Raw genomic sequence first — 16,071 nt, 5'->3', positions numbered from 1 at the left:
AGCTCTTCTTTGAGGACCATGGCCAAAACGTAGATAAACATTAGAGCGTGCCAGAAGCAGTTCTGGGCTGTGGATTCTTTTGGGGCAGAAAAAGAGACATGGGGATTCAATTCAGTTTTTCGCTTTTGCTCTGTTGAACATTTCCTCCAAACTGTAACGACTCCTTGATTTTTTTTGGGTTTTTTTTTTTACATCCAGTAATCTCAGCACTGCCTTGCCTGTGAAGCAAAGATTTTTCTTTCAATTTTATCATAACACAAAGAACACAGTGAAGTATAAATAACTAGCCACTGATGTTGGTAGGGAAACTAATTTTTATGTTAAAGTTGCAGTTTGGAGGAAAGAAAAACTTGTCTGGGAGTAGAAAATAAAGCTGTGTGGTATCACTGTTGAAAGCAGTATTAAAATAGGTTTCAAAACCCATGCAGAAGTGTAACCTGAGTTTAAATAATTCAGGCACTTAATAGGTTGTACTACAACACGGTGCCCAGACCAAGCAATTAGCCAAGCAGATTCTTCCAGCTTCAAATGTCTGTAAAGCAGCTGCTGGCATTTACCCAGTTTTCAGTCAAATATGTCTGTGCCTAAACCAAAGGTATTTGTTATGGGCAGCATTAAAAACAGCTTTGGAGACACTTCCTGCATTAGATTTTGTCCTGCTTTGATTTGATTGTATTTCTCTAGGCCTTTCACTTACCATTTTGAGTACAAAGTCTTTGCTAATGCTCTGAGTGTTACTTTGCCTAATTTGTAATCTTGGAGGGCTGTGATTCCTTTATTTGAAACTTGTTTTAACTGTGGGAAATAGGAAGTGAGCAGGGAGAAGAAAATCTTTTCTAGTGAAGAGCTTGTTCAGACTATAAATTAGGCTCCACACAATGGACACAGAAGGAGGCAAGCCTGCCTTTCTGAAGCCCACAAAGCGCTGGAAAAGATACGGGCTTTCAGGAAGAACCAGGCAGAGACTGGTTTGCTGCATGTTGGCTTTATGAGCGTGGAAAAAAAGACTTGCAGCTAATGTTTGTCAATGAAAAGTAGTTCAGTCAGCAATCTGGAGCAGTCCTCAGCAAAGAGGAATCCCTACTTTGCAGCCAACAAATAGTAAACATTTCCATTCGTCACCTTTTGGAGATGTGTTGGGAAACTTTTAAAGCCTGGCTTTGATTCTGCACAATGGGTATTGTCACAGCTGAACACCCCAGGCACCTACACAGTAATAAAGGATATTTATGCCACATAACTCATTCTTGCCATATCTTCCAGTTGGGAATAAATATGTAGAAAATATTAAATTACACAGACATTAAGAGTCTTTGAGTCACTTCAGTAGTGTAACACTTGAATTGAGGTGAAAGATGTGCTACCAGCTGGCTAAAGCATAAGACTTCAGGGACCCTTTTGCTGATCCTTTTGAAGTCAATGGGAAATTTGCCAATAGTACCAAGATTTTATGCCTGAGGTTGGCAGCCATGAAATGAATTTGAGAAACTTTCCTCATATTAACAATCTGGTGGCACTCAGTTTACTCAGCTTCATGTATGTTTATAGGATCAGGTTTTCTGTGAGCCTGATGTTCATGTCAGTGTCACATTTTCCTTCCTTTCTTGTTAAGTAACGTCTTACTAGAAGTTATCCTGCTGGAGCAGCAAATCTGCGCAGGAACAATGGCATTTTAAGGTGATCTAATAAAAGAGGTGTGGCTCAAAAATAAACTTAAAACACCTTCACCAGCTTTACCATTGCACTTCACTTGGTATTTTGGTAACCTTGTTGCAAAGCATTGTTTTCCTGGACAAAATACGAAAATTATAGTCACTTGCTCCTCAGAAATGTTGGAAGAACCAAGGGACTGATATCTAGTCTAAATGGGACTACAACTCCATTTTCTTTTACCTGGTTTTGTTTAAAGTAACTCCCAAGTTAGCTCAATTTTTAGGAACATTAAAGAGTTCCATTTATAGGTTTAACAGTGTTCTGTATAATCAGTATTCCCATATATAACTTAACTTTCTTTTGTTGCAAGGAAAATACAGCCCCCTCTATTAAAGGAGAGAAATGTTAAAATTACATTTGACTCTCGGGGATTTTGAGGGACAGCTGAGAAAAATTAGAAATACTCTTAACTGCTTAAATAGAAGAAATTGTGAATCAATAATGACTTCTTTATTCATTAGCATTTCTAACCCATCGCCTTCTATCTCCAGATGGAGGTGGCTGTTGAAGTGCAAAGTATGTAATAAATAATGTGTATTTCAATGTGGATCACTTGACAAATCATTAAAATACTGGCATCTCTAGGGAGGAAGATGCCTGCCACTTAAACAGTCACTTGATCAGTCTTACAGTAGATGTGAAGTGAAAGAGAGAAAAGAAAAAGAAGGAAAAATAAGAGGTTTTTTTGGCAATGATCAAAGCAGCTTTAAGTGCATAGCTCCCTGTAAGTTTGATGACAGTCAATGAGGGCCTCAATTTTTTTATCATTTCTCCCTTCATGCTTTGCACTCCCCAAGCATGATTATGTCCATATGTATGTGAGGGTGATAGCTTACACCTTTTTCAGTGGGAAGAAATGCTGCTCTGTGAATCCATGCTGTAATTTCCACAGTCTCGTGGATTACCCTTGGTCTCTGATGCTGATCCAGTCCCACCCTGTTCAGTTTGTGCAGTCTAGTAAAGGTAAAAATCATGGGGCTGTGGCTTGGACAGTCATAGTGGAAGCCTTGGGATGGATAAACTTTTGTGCCCTCTTCTGCTTTATCAGTTTGCCAGTGATCCCAAAATGCATTAGATATTATGGGAAGGGACTCACTGCTCTGGGATGATTATATACCATGCAAACAAAATAGCATGTCACTTCTACAGCAGTACTTTTAAGATGCATTGGTGTGTTTCTGTACATTTATCTTTTTTCGCCTTCCAGAAAGGCTTCAGCTTGCACACACCAATTTTAAAAATAAATTCACAGGTACAAGCCTGTCCCTCACATGGAAGCTTCCTTGTTCACGTTAGGTTAGCTTGCGCTGTGCTAGTGTCAGCAGAGTCAAGCACTCTTGGTGTTTTCAATCCATTTGAAACATTTTTACTTCTCTGTTGGATTGTCTAAAATGATACAAGACAAAGTTTTTGGTCATGAATGAAGAGCAAAATAAATTATCTGTGTTAATTATCAGTCGTGTCATAGTGGTATATGTCAAGGACTGAGAACATCAAAACTGCTCAAGAAAATTTCTATAATTATCCCCAACTCCTGATTATCCCCAACTCCTATTGCTTACACTAAAAAAGTGGCTCAGCACTGGCTCTGTGTCCCATTAGATTAGAGTTCACTTCTCCTCAGGCTTTCTTTCATATCTTACAACTGGTTTCTTCACAAATTTTTAAAACATAGATTTAGATGGGGTTTTTTCCTCAGTCAGATCAGAAACATGTTTGATATATTACAGCAACAATAAAAGTATGAAAAGCTAAGTAACTCTTCATCATTATTATAGGCCTTGCAATGGGTATTTCCCCCAATTTTATTGCTATTTGTCCAAGACTGAAGCATAACTTAATAGAGGCTTCACCCTGCTTCACTCTGGCGTGCCATAATCTGGTGAAAATGAAATTGTATGGAATGCAAGTCCTATGCCATTTAACTTACAGAGCATTTTATTTCAGCTGTCTTTTGAACAGTTCCCAGGCTAGTTCATTACAACTGCTTCTTACAACTGCTCATGTTCCTTCTGGTAATGTATTCTGCAAACCCTCCCACATATCATGGAAATCTAAAGTTTCACTTCTCTGCGAGGCCAACATCTGTTTGTGCAATATTGCAGTAAAAGTAGAGCTGTATTTTTCTTCTATTAAGAAAGTATGGGTGAACAGGGCTGGATCAAGCAAAACAATAAAATACTTGCTTAAAAGAGAGCCAAGTAACAAAGCAACAAAGAAAATAAAATGAGTGATGGGTCAGGTCTCCTAGTCTGACCAAAGAGTCCTGTGTGTGGCCTTTACCAAGTCATTAATTGGACTATTCCTTGTTTCAAAGCCTTTGAATAAAAAGATTGTCCCATTTTACTTACTGTAAAATTAGATGTGTGTTCTCACAGGCATATTCTGGAAACAATACTTTTTGTTTCTAGCACTGAAAAAGAGTCAACTCTTCAGATTTCAGTAATTCACAGTTTGTCAGGGGTTTTGCTGCCACACTACCCACAGCAATCTATGGCATACAAAGTCTGGAAAGCACATTTTCCCCAGGGAGTGACTTCTCCAATGGCAAAACCCACAAAATGTCATCAGAGCAACACATGCCTAACTTAACTTTGAAAGGCAAAGCTTGGAAAATAGTGATTCCTATTATTTATCAGAGTCAGCTTGTGATATATTGAAATGGGTGTAGTAGGCAGCAAGAAGAGCACCCGGCCTGCTCTCCCCCTCTCCAAGTTTCCTTAAGGATCAATACAGAAGTTTTAAAGACAGATTTGAGGCAAAGAGCACAGCATTCATTCACATTTTTAGTGTTCTGCCATTCATAAACCACAACAAAAAGGAGACAAATAGGTGTTGGAGGAGAAAGTGAATTAGTTGGCGCTAAAGACAGACATCACTGGCAAAGGAAGAGCAAGGATGTAGCAAAGCAATAATCCCTCTGTGCCACCAGTGCCCTGAGATCAGCTGTCCTTGGTGGTACATATTGATCTGTGTGGGGTGTGCTTGTGTGGTAGTGAGGTTGTGTTTGCTGTGCCCACCTCAAGTGGTGTTAGAGTGATCCGAGGTGTCACAGCAACTGCTGTCACAATTCAATGTTGCCAGTAAGCCCCAATGCAATATACTGGGCAGAAAAGACAGGATTCAGCTGAATCTTGATTGTAAAAAAGCAGATTTAAGCAACATGAAAAGGATTCTTTTATAGCTTTATTAGTAGTGAAGGGGAAAGGAAATTATATAATCATTCTAGAAGTCTCTTGTAACCGAGGCAGTTCCAAGGAAGGACAAAACCTTTCCACGTGACCATTGTAAAAATACTTTCCAATCTACAGATACTGAAAATATGGACTTCTTCACTGGGCTCTGAGTAGGTCTTACAGTTAGGAACATTTTACTTCCAAAGTCAAATCCTTTCTATTTCTTTTGATCTGAAAAATAAGAACTTAATATTAAATAATGTTTCTCATTCCCACCATGCAGCAGCATAACATCTTCAGCCATTCAAAGTAAATTGCATTTCTCTAGGTGCTTATTCAGTAGTCTGACTGGACCTCAATAACTTCAAATGTCTTTTTTTTTTATTAACTGTAGGTTCTTATCAAAGTGTTGGATAACAATGATAATGGCCCAGAATTCTCTCAGCCAAGTTACGATGTCACCATTTCAGAGGACATCCTCCCTGATACTGAAATCCTGCAGATTGAAGCTATAGACAGAGATGAAAAGCACAAGCTGAGCTACACTATTCACAGCAGCATCGACACAGTCAGCATGAGGAAATTCAGAATTGATCCCAACACCGGGGTTCTCTATACGGCTGAGAGATTAGACCACGAAGCTCAAGATAAGCACATCCTTAATGTCATGGTAAGAATGCAGTCGTGGCTGCTTCAGGGACATGCTTGGAGTAGGCTTCTCTTGAGTGAAGGACTCAAGAGAGTGGCAATAAGTAGCCACTAATTTAATCTTGCCTGCCCTGCTGTGTATTTATTTCACAGTTTTTATTTCGGCTTTTTGGGAAACCTTATTGTGAATCCATTGTATGGAATGTGATATGATTCTCTATCTCAAGGGAGAGCAAGCAGGTAATTATTTAATCTCTTGGCATCTGGTCCTCTCCCTCAAGGTAATTTTCAGAGTTTCTGAAGTGAGGCTGCAAGTTATTTGAGAAGTTATTTACAGGGAGATAAATGCTTTCTTGCTATGGAGAATGCTACAGCCTTTCTGAATACAAGCTTCATTTATAGCTTAGTTTTATGGACTTATTTCAGTACATAAACTTTTGATATACAAAATAGCTTTCCTTTATCTACATTTCCAAATCTTTGGGTGTGCAGAAAAAAGTTAATTACCAATTTTTGCTTGCTGTGTCTAGACTACAGAACATAAATCTGTCTGTTTTCAAGTGGAGATTGTATATCATGGACATAATTTTTTAAAAAACAGACAAACAAAAAAAAACCCCAAAAAAATTGTGTTAGTTTAAACATTGTTTAAACATTGGAGTCCACTGTTTTCTTTAACTGCTTAAGACTTCTGCAGCAGAGGCCTTCTAAGGAACTACTCATGGTGTGTAAGGTACGGGGGCAGCTTTGGCAGAGCACTCTAGGAAGCAAAAATCTGCTGTGAGATGCAGCAAGGACCAGCTGAGTGTGGTCTCTGCTCACAGAGTAAAATGTTGCAAGTCCTTTGAGAAGCAGACTAAGAAATAGCTATAAACTGAATCACAGAAACACATGGCCAAGAGAGGTAATTCCCTGATGCTTGGTTTTGATCTCCACCTCAAACTTTTTCTCTGTTTAAGAAGAACCAAAATTTTCAGGAGATAGTGGTGGCAGGATTATCAGTGAAGCAGTGCAGAGGTATTTTGGATGGGATTGAGATAGGTGTGGTAATTTACACCTCTGCTGACAGTTGCCAGCGCTTCATAAAGTGATTCCTGCTCTGTTTACTGTTGATATGATCATCTATGTATATAATCATGAAGTAGTCCATTGGCAGCTACAAGCACTAGACACCCATGCCTATATGCTGTAAAGAAGGCAGTGGCAAGATAGAGGCATGACCACTTAGCAAGTATTAATAAAAAAGGAAGTTCTTGCAAACCTCAATCCAAATTTAAGATCTCATGCGGTTGCCACTTCAAAAATTCATGTTGTGATGGTTGTTGCAATGCACTTTCTCACAAGTGAAAAAAAAGTCGCTAACTTCTTTCCTGTTTCTTTGATTTTAGTATCTGTTGTCCCATGGGTGTATGTATTTCAGACTGCTCTTTGGGACAAATAGATTTTTTTACTACTTTGTATGAAATAGAACTGAAAGTAGTATTCACACTCAGATGAGTAATATTTGTGAAGTTTTGCTAGATGACTGTCAAATTGTGTGTTACGCACTTGTTCTGTAGGTCCGAGATCAAGAATTCCCTTACAGAAGAAACCTGGCCAGAGTCATCATAAATGTGGAAGACTCCAATGACCACAGTCCCTACTTCACCAGCCCATTGTATGAAGCCTCGGTGTTTGAGTCAGCAGCAGTTGGATCAGCAGTGTTGCAGGTCACAGCTCTGGACAAAGACAAAGGAGAAAATGCAGAGCTTATCTATACTATTGAAGCAGGTTAGGACAGAGGCCAAAAATGAAGTATCATGGATCATGACAGAGACAGAACAGTGATGTGATGGTCATCTGTCTTGACACGCATTTCAGCTTATTTGTTCTACTTTCTCCTGTACTGATGGGCAAAGGAAACACCTTTTTGTTGTTTTGTTGGGATTTTTAAATTTGATTTTGAAGCTACTATACCCAAAACCTTTCAGAACAAACTCATTCTGGAACAGGTTTCCCAAGGGAGGTTATGGAGTCTCCTTCTCTGGAGATGTTCAGAACCCCACAGGACCACAGGACCCTGTGCAACCTGCTGTAGGTGAACCTGCTTAGCAGGAAGGCTGGACTAGATGCTCTCCAGTGGTCCCTTTCTAGTCCAGTTATTCTTTTATTCTGTGACTGGTTCATTTTCACCAGATGGCTGCAGAGCCTGTTATCTCTAAGTCATTGGGTCAAAGCCATTGCAGAAGATAGTTATTCAAAACTGCAGCCAGTAAGTTGTTTTCAGGGTTCTGGTTTCAGACTAGTGCACAGTGGATCCTCCATTAAAAAAATGCCACAACAGCTGGTATGTCCTGATATCTTTGCCAGTGTTCAGACCAGAGGAGCACAGAGACTAAGAACAGGGCTATGATAAAACTTCTGCCATAGCATTTTAATGGCACAAGGTCTCTTTGAAACTAAGAGGTCACGATGATACCAGATGAAAATTGCTGTTGCAGTTAAAGGCTGTATATTTACATTCAGCACATAATCTATACCAGCAACAGTATTCTTCTACTGCTGCAACAGCACAATAGTAAAACATTTGCATTATCTCTGACACACGTGCAAGTGAATGTAACTTTCTCTGGGTCATATGAATCTGAAGTTAAGAATTATCTTTGAGATAAACCATTGACAGATACACAAGAGGGGGATGCCTGGAAAAAGAGAGAAAGAATTAGAAATCTGTAACCTTATAATTTTGTAATGTTTCATTTCTCCTTAGGGGGTTTTATTCATAATATGAATCTTTCCACTGTAACAACAGCAAAACTTGAAACTTATATTTCCATAAAAGGAAGTCACAGGTACTTCAGATTATACCCATATTAGGCAGATCACAAGCCTTTACCAGCATTAGGCTCTGATCCTACTGAATCTTTATTTATCCCTATATTATTATAAGGACTTGTTACCAGCTAGGATAGCTCATATCAGCTAGGAATAGGCTAAATGACAAATAAATAATGATACAACGATATCTACACCATCTCATACTGATTTAGCTTCCTATAATTCAAGCTCACACCTTAAATTAAGATGATATAACCTGAAGTCCAGAGAAGACCCAAGGAACAATTTTTCTGTCATTATCTTGTATGCTCTGTGGAAGGAGATTACCTTTGGCAAACCAGAAGGTGAAGTCTTTTGCTGCTGAAAGTGTTGAACTTAGAATGAGGAAGATGTTAGTACTCTAAAGCAAATATTTCCTTTATGCACTGCATTTGTTCTTAGCAGTTATTTCTCTGTATTCTCCACAGGCCTTTAACTTAAATTAGGGGCACTCTTACACGTGCGCAGACAGGAAGAACAACATTGTCCTTATGGAACAAATATTGAGCATACTAGATCAAGTTCCTGGGGCAGTGTTTTTCAAGACTATTCCCAGCTTTTTCTTGACACCTTGTTACTATTATGGGTTCCCAATCATGTAGAGGTGCCACCACAATGTAAAGAGTATCCTGACATGTAAGGAGTATTGTTCCAATTACACTGGTAATAGAATCCTACATGATGGAGGCAGGAAAATATTATTATTAGAAAAAAAGGTTTAGCTATTAAATGATTTCTAGAGACTCTTTTTCATTACAGCCTGTTTCTATTTCATCATGAGCTCTCTCTGCAATGTCAGACCTCAAACTTTCATTTACTGTAAGCCTCATACTCCTCCACTTTCATTATTCATAGATGTCCCAATATGAAGTGCCTCAAAATTCAGTATTCTGCTGCTGAATATGATCGATAAAATGTGCAGTTGAGGATACTGATTTTAACTGCAGAATTCAGATTGTACACAGCCCTTTGATTCAGGGGAATTACTCACCACATCTTACATTGCTCTGAAGAGAGCAATTGGTAAAGAAAGTAGTTTTTGTGTAATTTCATAGGAAATTCCTAAAGGAGAAGAACCAGTTCTTGCCTTGCAGGAGGCAGTCAGTGGCTCAGAATTATTTGTATTAGCAAGCACTGAGAAAATAACATCAGCAGCATTTGTAGTGTCTGTAAATATGACAGATGCCATTATTTTTATGAGAATTTGTAGTTCTGGAAGAATCTCACCTGCTGGGTGAATAGCCCAAGTTTTGGTTTAGGTAGTAAACTTTACTGATCTGAAAGGAAGGATATAAATAGAAAGCCACTACCAGTATTGAACTACATAGAGTAGTATGTAGCTTAAATTAGCCTGCAGAATTTACAACTGATAGTGAATCATATCTTAAAAATAGTTCACATTGCCTCACTACATTTAGGATTTCATGTATTTAGGCATTCCAGCTACAGCTTACTCGTTTATTGCTCTGTGTGCAGCACCCGTAACAATCACTTAAAAAAACCTCTCTTGTGTATCACCTGAGATATATTTCTCTCCCAGCTTTGAATGAATGCTTGACTGTAGATTGGAAACAGTTCTAGATTTGAAGATGTGAGTTACAATAGAGGGAACATGGTATAGTGATTGAAATTGCTGTAACTCAGTATATGCTGTTTGTATTTAGAATAAAAGTCAGGAAAAGAGTCTGTATGCTTATATATGCCATGTGTATTTGCAGCATCCTTACTTCAAGCAAGCACTCAGTAAAACAGCAAAATAAGGATTGCCAATTAAAGGTGATCTCTAATTACAGGGTAGGAATATGTACAGAAATTTTGAATCTGTCTTGCTGAAGAAGAGATTGGCAAAAAGACCAGAAAGAAATAAAGGCACCCCAGAAAGTTCTCTGATCCAAACTTAGTGTTTTCACCTTTACGTAGTCAGTGATATCTGTGCTTTCATGTTGTAACAGGCATTTCATGACATTTTCTGCTAAATCTCATTCATCTGAATTCATCCTCCTCAGAGATCATATGTTAAAACTTTGTGCCACAAGACGCTTGAATCTCTTTTCTATGCTATTTGCTCTGTTTTATTTTTTCTAAATGCCACTTTAACCTTTTTATATTCAGTTCTTTGAGTCTTGAACTACTGTAATCTCCTGTATGGTTTCTTAATATCCCATTCAATTAGGAGCCTGAGTTGTTATCCATTAGTCATGTAATTGGCTTGTTAGCCTCTGATCTCATTTCTTTGCCTTAGGTGTACATGTATTTGACTAATTTCTGTAATTTAGGGATGCTTTTCCTTACTTCAGTAGGAGGAATGTGCATGCAGTTCTTGCTCTGATGCTGGTACTGAGAATCAAGATATAGAGGTAGCAACACCTGAGTTTCTGATGGCTTGAATACCTATACCATCTACTGAGCTCTCGAATTAGCAGAAAGAAAGGTTGGAAGGGCCTTTAGAGTGCTGCTACATTGAGTTTGTTTTTTTTTTTTGTTTTAAGTAACAACCTTTAAAAATGCAGCTTGTTGCTCCTGGTTTAAGTTATCATAAAGTGAGTCATATTTCATTTCTAATCTCATTCAATATTTTTGTTTTAGGAAACACGGGAAACACATTCAAGATTGAACCAGTTTTAGGCATCATTACGTTACTCAAGGAGCCAGACTTAACCACAATGGGACAGTTTGTTTTGTCAGTCAAAGTGACTGATCAAGGTTCTCCAGCGCTGTCTGCAACAGCAATTGTGCGGATATCTGTGACAATGGCAGATAACTCCCACCCCAAGTTCACTCTAAAAGAATACCAAGCAGAGGTCAATGAAAATGTGGATATTGGTACTTCTGTCATTTCTCTCTCTGCAATCAGTCAGTCCACATTAGTTTATGAGGTTAAAGATGGCAATGTTGATGGAGTCTTCACCATAAACCCATACTCTGGAGTGATCACCAGTCAAAAGGCCCTTGATTATGAACGTGCTTCGTCCTATCAGCTCATCGTACAGGCAACAAATATGGCAGGCATGGCATCAAATGCCACTGTGAACATTCAGATTGTTGATGAAAATGACAACCCACCAGTTTTTCTCTTCTCTCAGTACTCAGGCAGCATAAGCGAAGCTGCTCCTGTGAACAGTGTGGTCCGGAGTGCAAATAACAGCCCCCTGGTGATACGCGCCACCGATGCTGACAGCAACCAGAACGCTTTGCTTGTCTACCAGATTGTGGAATCAACTGCAAAAAAGTATTTCACAGTAGATTCCAGCACAGGTGCAATCAGAACGATTGCAAATTTAGATCATGAAACGATAGCCCACTTCCACTTCCATGTTCATGTTCGGGACAGTGGGAATCCCCAGCTTACAGCAGAGAGCCCAGTTGAGGTGACCATTGAGGTAACTGATGTCAATGACAACCCACCAGTCTTCAGCCAGGCCGTGTTTGAGACAGTCTTGCTCCTGCCCACGTATATTGGTGTTGAGGTTCTCAAAGTCAAAGCTTCAGACCCAGATTCAGAGATCCCTCCAGAACTAACATTTAGTATAATTGAAGGCAATATGGACCATTTTTTAATTGACTCAAGCACAGGGGTACTCACCATTAAAAACAATAGTCTCTCCAAAGACCATTATATGCTAATAGTTAGAGTATCTGATGGGAAATTTTATAGCACTGCTATGGTGACAATAATGGTAAAAGAAGCTATGGATAGTGGACTCCATTTCACACAAAATTTTTATTCCACTTCTATCTCAGAAAACACCGCCAATATCACAAAGATCGCTGTGGTGAATGCTGTTGGCAACCGCCTCAATGAGCCTTTGAAATACAGCATATTAAACCCAGGAAACAAATTTAAAATCAAATCAACCTCAGGAGTCATTCAAACCACTGGCATCCCCTTTGACCGGGAGGAGCAGGAGCTGTATGAGTTGGTGGTGGAAGCGAGCCGTGAGCTAGATCACCTCCGCGTCGCTCGAGTCGTGGTGAGAGTTTACATTGAGGACATAAATGACAACGCCCCGGTGTTTGTCGGGCTTCCATACTACGCTGCTGTGCAGGTCGATGCTGAGCCTGGTACCCTGATATATCGAGTGACAGCTATTGATAAAGACAAGGGTGACAATGGCGAGGTGTCCTACCTGCTGAAGGAAGACTATGGACATTTTGAAATTGATAGAGTATCTGGCAGCGTCACTTTAAAAGAAGCCTTCAATTCGGATTTGTCTAATATAGAGTACTTGGTTGTCATTCTTGCCAAAGATGGTGGTAACCCATCATTGTCTGCGTCAGTAGAGCTCCCCATTACTATTGTTAACAAAGCAATGCCTGTGTTTGACAAGCCCTTCTATACAGCTTCCGTGAATGAAGATGTGGAAATGCACATGCCCATTTTAAGCATAAATGCAACCAGTCCAGAAGGCCAGGGTATCATTTATATCATTGTTGATGGAGATCCCTACAATCAGTTTAATATCGACTTTGATACTGGAGTTCTGAGTGTCATCAGCCCACTGGACTATGAAATAAATTCTCTTTTCAAGCTGACGGTGCGAGCCAGCGATGCTCTCACTGGCGCTCGCGCTGAGGTAACCGTGGACTTGATTGTTAATGATGTTAATGATAATCCTCCCGTTTTTGATCAGTCAGCTTATAATGCTACTCTCTCCGAAGCTTCTTTGATTGGGACTCCTGTCCTGCAGGTTGTTGCTACTGATGCTGACTCTGACAATAACAAGATTGTACAGTATCAGATAGTCCAGGACACCTTTAACAGCACTGACTATTTCCATATAGACAGCAGCAGTGGCCTAATTTTGACAGCCCGAATGCTGGATCATGAACTCATACAGCAGTGCAGCTTGAAAGTCAGAGCAACTGATAATGGGTTCCCACCTCTGAGCAGCGAGGTTCTCGTTAGTATTTCAATAACAGATATGAATGACAACCCTCCAGTTTTTAACCAGTTAATATATGAATCATATGTGAGCGAACTGGCGCCTCGGGGTCATTTTGTGACTTGTGTCCAAGCTTCTGATGCCGACAGCTCTGATTTTGACAGACTGGAGTACAGCATCCTGTCAGGAAATGATCGGACCAGTTTCATTATGGACAGCAAGAGCGGTGTTATCACTCTTTCCAACCATCGCAAGCAGAGGATGGAGCCCATGTACAGCCTGAACGTCTCTGTGTCAGACGGGCTGTTCACCAGCACGGCTCAGGTGCACATTCAGATCCTTGGGGCCAACCTCTACAGCCCTGTGTTTTCACAGAGCATTTATGTTGCAGAGGTTAGAGAAAACGCTGCTCCTGGAACGAAGGTAATCCACGTGAAGGCGACGGACGGGGATTCAGGTGTATATGGCCAGATCAGCTACTCCATAATAAATGACTTTGCCAAGGACCGATTTTTGATTGATGCAAATGGGCAGATTCTGACAACTGAGAGGTTAGACCGTGAGAACCCGCTGGAAAGTGATATCGATATATTCTTGAGAGCCCTTGATGGAGGTGGCAGGACTACGTTTTGCACTGTGAGAGTGATAGTAGTGGATGAGAATGACAATGCTCCCAAATTTATGACAGTCGAATACAGAGCAAGTGTCAAAGCAGATGTTGGGAAAGGTTACTTGGTGACCCAAGTGCAAGCAGTAGATCCAGATGATGGAGCCAATTCCAGAATTACCTATTCTCTGTATAGTGAAGCCTCTGTTTCAGTAGCTGATCTGCTTGAAATTGATCCAGATAATGGATGGATGGTCACCAAGGGCAGCTTTACCCAGCTGAAAAACACTGTTCTGTCATTCTTCGTCAAAGCAGTCGATGGTGGCATTCCTGTAAAGCATTCCCTCATTCCTGTCTACATCCATGTTTTACCACCAGAAACAATTTTGCCTTCTTTTTCTCAACCCCAGTATTCTTTCACCGTGGCAGAAGACACCCTCATAGGCAGTACTATTGACATTCTGCATGTTTTGCCTAATCAGGGTGCTTTGTATAGCACAGTTAATGGTGAGCTATCTGCAAACAACAAAGATGGGGTTTTCATCATAGAGAAGGACACAGGGCTCATAAAATTGGATAAGAGGCTTGACCACGAAATAAATTCCGCCTTTCACTTCAAAGTTGCGGCCACAATTCAGTTAGACAAAGTAGACATTGTGCTGACTGTGGATGTGGAGGTGAAGGTGTTGGATGTAAATGACAACAAGCCTGTGTTTGAAGCAGCTAGCTATGATGCTGTAATAATGGAAGGCATGCCTATAGGAACCAAACTTATGCAGGTCAAGGCGGTGGATGCAGACTCGAGTGCGAACGGGCAGGTCACGTACACGCTTGCGGTGGAATCGGAGCTGCAGAAGATCACGGAAGCCTTCACCATTGATAGCAACAGTGGCTGGATCAGTACGCTGAAGGATCTGGACCACGAAAAGGATTCTGCTTTCACCTTTGCAGTGGTGGCCTCAGATCTGGGGGAAGCTTTGTCCTTGTCCTCAACCACCTTGGTCTCAGTTACTGTGACAGATATAAATGATAATGCACCTGTCTTTGAGCACGAGGTGTACAGAGGGTCGGTGAAGGAGAGTGACCCTCCAGGGGAAGTTGTGGCTGTTCTTAGCACCTGGGATGAAGACACATCTGATGTCAATCGGCAGGTTAGCTACCATATTACAGGTGAGGAACAGCTTGCATGCTTTCTTCCCATAACTAGCTCACTGAAGCACTGTGCCTGTGTCTGTTTAGCAGGGTTTCAGCTGAATTATCACTGTGAATGAGTCAATTACATTATTTTTTTTTTTATGGACAGAATTTGCAGCAAAGCTGAAAAGAGGGAGGGGAGTGTGTGTGTCTGTGTCTGTGCTGCTCTCTCAATTTTCCAAGATGAATGCTTCCTGATTTGCTGCAGTGCAATGTAGTGTAGCCATCAACCCATCATAATTGATATGTCAGCTTGAAAACCATCATGAATTAATGTTTTAACAAGGGAAAAGGAAAATTTTCTTCTTACAGGAAAAATCCTTTTACTTCCAAGCATTTAAATTTCTTTTGAAATAACATTTTTCTTTTCGAGATAGGAAAGTGGATGCCAGTGCTATTTTGAAATACCACTATTTGGAAAGGGGGGGTGCACGAATGAATTTTACATTATGGAATGAGGGATGCCGTTTATTATCAGCACAGATTTCTGGCCAGGGAAATAGTAATATACTGAGAAGAACTGGTTAGCTGTCATGCATTGTTATATACAGCATAAGGAAATTTTGATTACATTACTAATACATTTTTCAAAGCATGGTAACATTGCTCTTTCCTATTCTCTATTTATTATCATTCTTTTCGCCTAGATTCAGCCTAGCTTTTGTGTGAGTATGTTGTGAGTGATGGGTGCTACAGTTATTTTTCTCCTTCCATCTTGCATTGTCCAATAGCTTTTGTTAGGGAACAACTTTTTCACTCCCCTCAACCTTAGCAATTCAAGAGTTATTATTAACTACCTAGTGAAAACCAAATTATTGCAAAAATCCACATTTTTCACACTGGATGGGATTCAACATATATAAGACTGCATGTGGGAAGTAGGCTGTGGGCAGAAATTACTTAACTTCTGGGAAAATAGTTTCTGTGTTTTGCTCTGGAGGGTAAAGCTCCTACCCCTTTGTTAGGTATCAAAATGAAAATGGCTGTGAGATGA

The 16,071-nt window shown here is 40.1% G+C and overlaps 1 protein-coding gene across 4 annotated transcripts in view; it reads left to right on the top strand.

Moving 5' to 3' along the window:
• FAT3 (FAT atypical cadherin 3) overlaps positions 1 to 16,071 on the top strand; it is a gene marked incomplete at both ends in the record, with an annotated part of 305,089 nt that overhangs the window by 218,048 nt on the left and 70,970 nt on the right. For all 4 annotated transcript variants that reach the window (XM_084226346.1, XM_084226344.1, XM_084226345.1 and 1 more), the window contains 3 exons: positions 5,284 to 5,559; positions 7,097 to 7,307; positions 10,980 to 15,053. In XM_084226346.1, the coding sequence (XP_084082472.1) occupies positions 5,284 to 5,559; positions 7,097 to 7,307; positions 10,980 to 15,053 (4,561 nt within the window). The remainder of the gene's footprint in view (positions 1 to 5,283; positions 5,560 to 7,096; positions 7,308 to 10,979; positions 15,054 to 16,071) is intronic.

Source organism: Fringilla coelebs (assembly GCF_963513975.1).
Source record: "Fringilla coelebs genome assembly, chromosome: 2".
Taxonomy (NCBI): Eukaryota; Metazoa; Chordata; class Aves; order Passeriformes; family Fringillidae; genus Fringilla; species Fringilla coelebs.
This window is presented reverse-complemented; position numbering and strand designations above follow the sequence as displayed.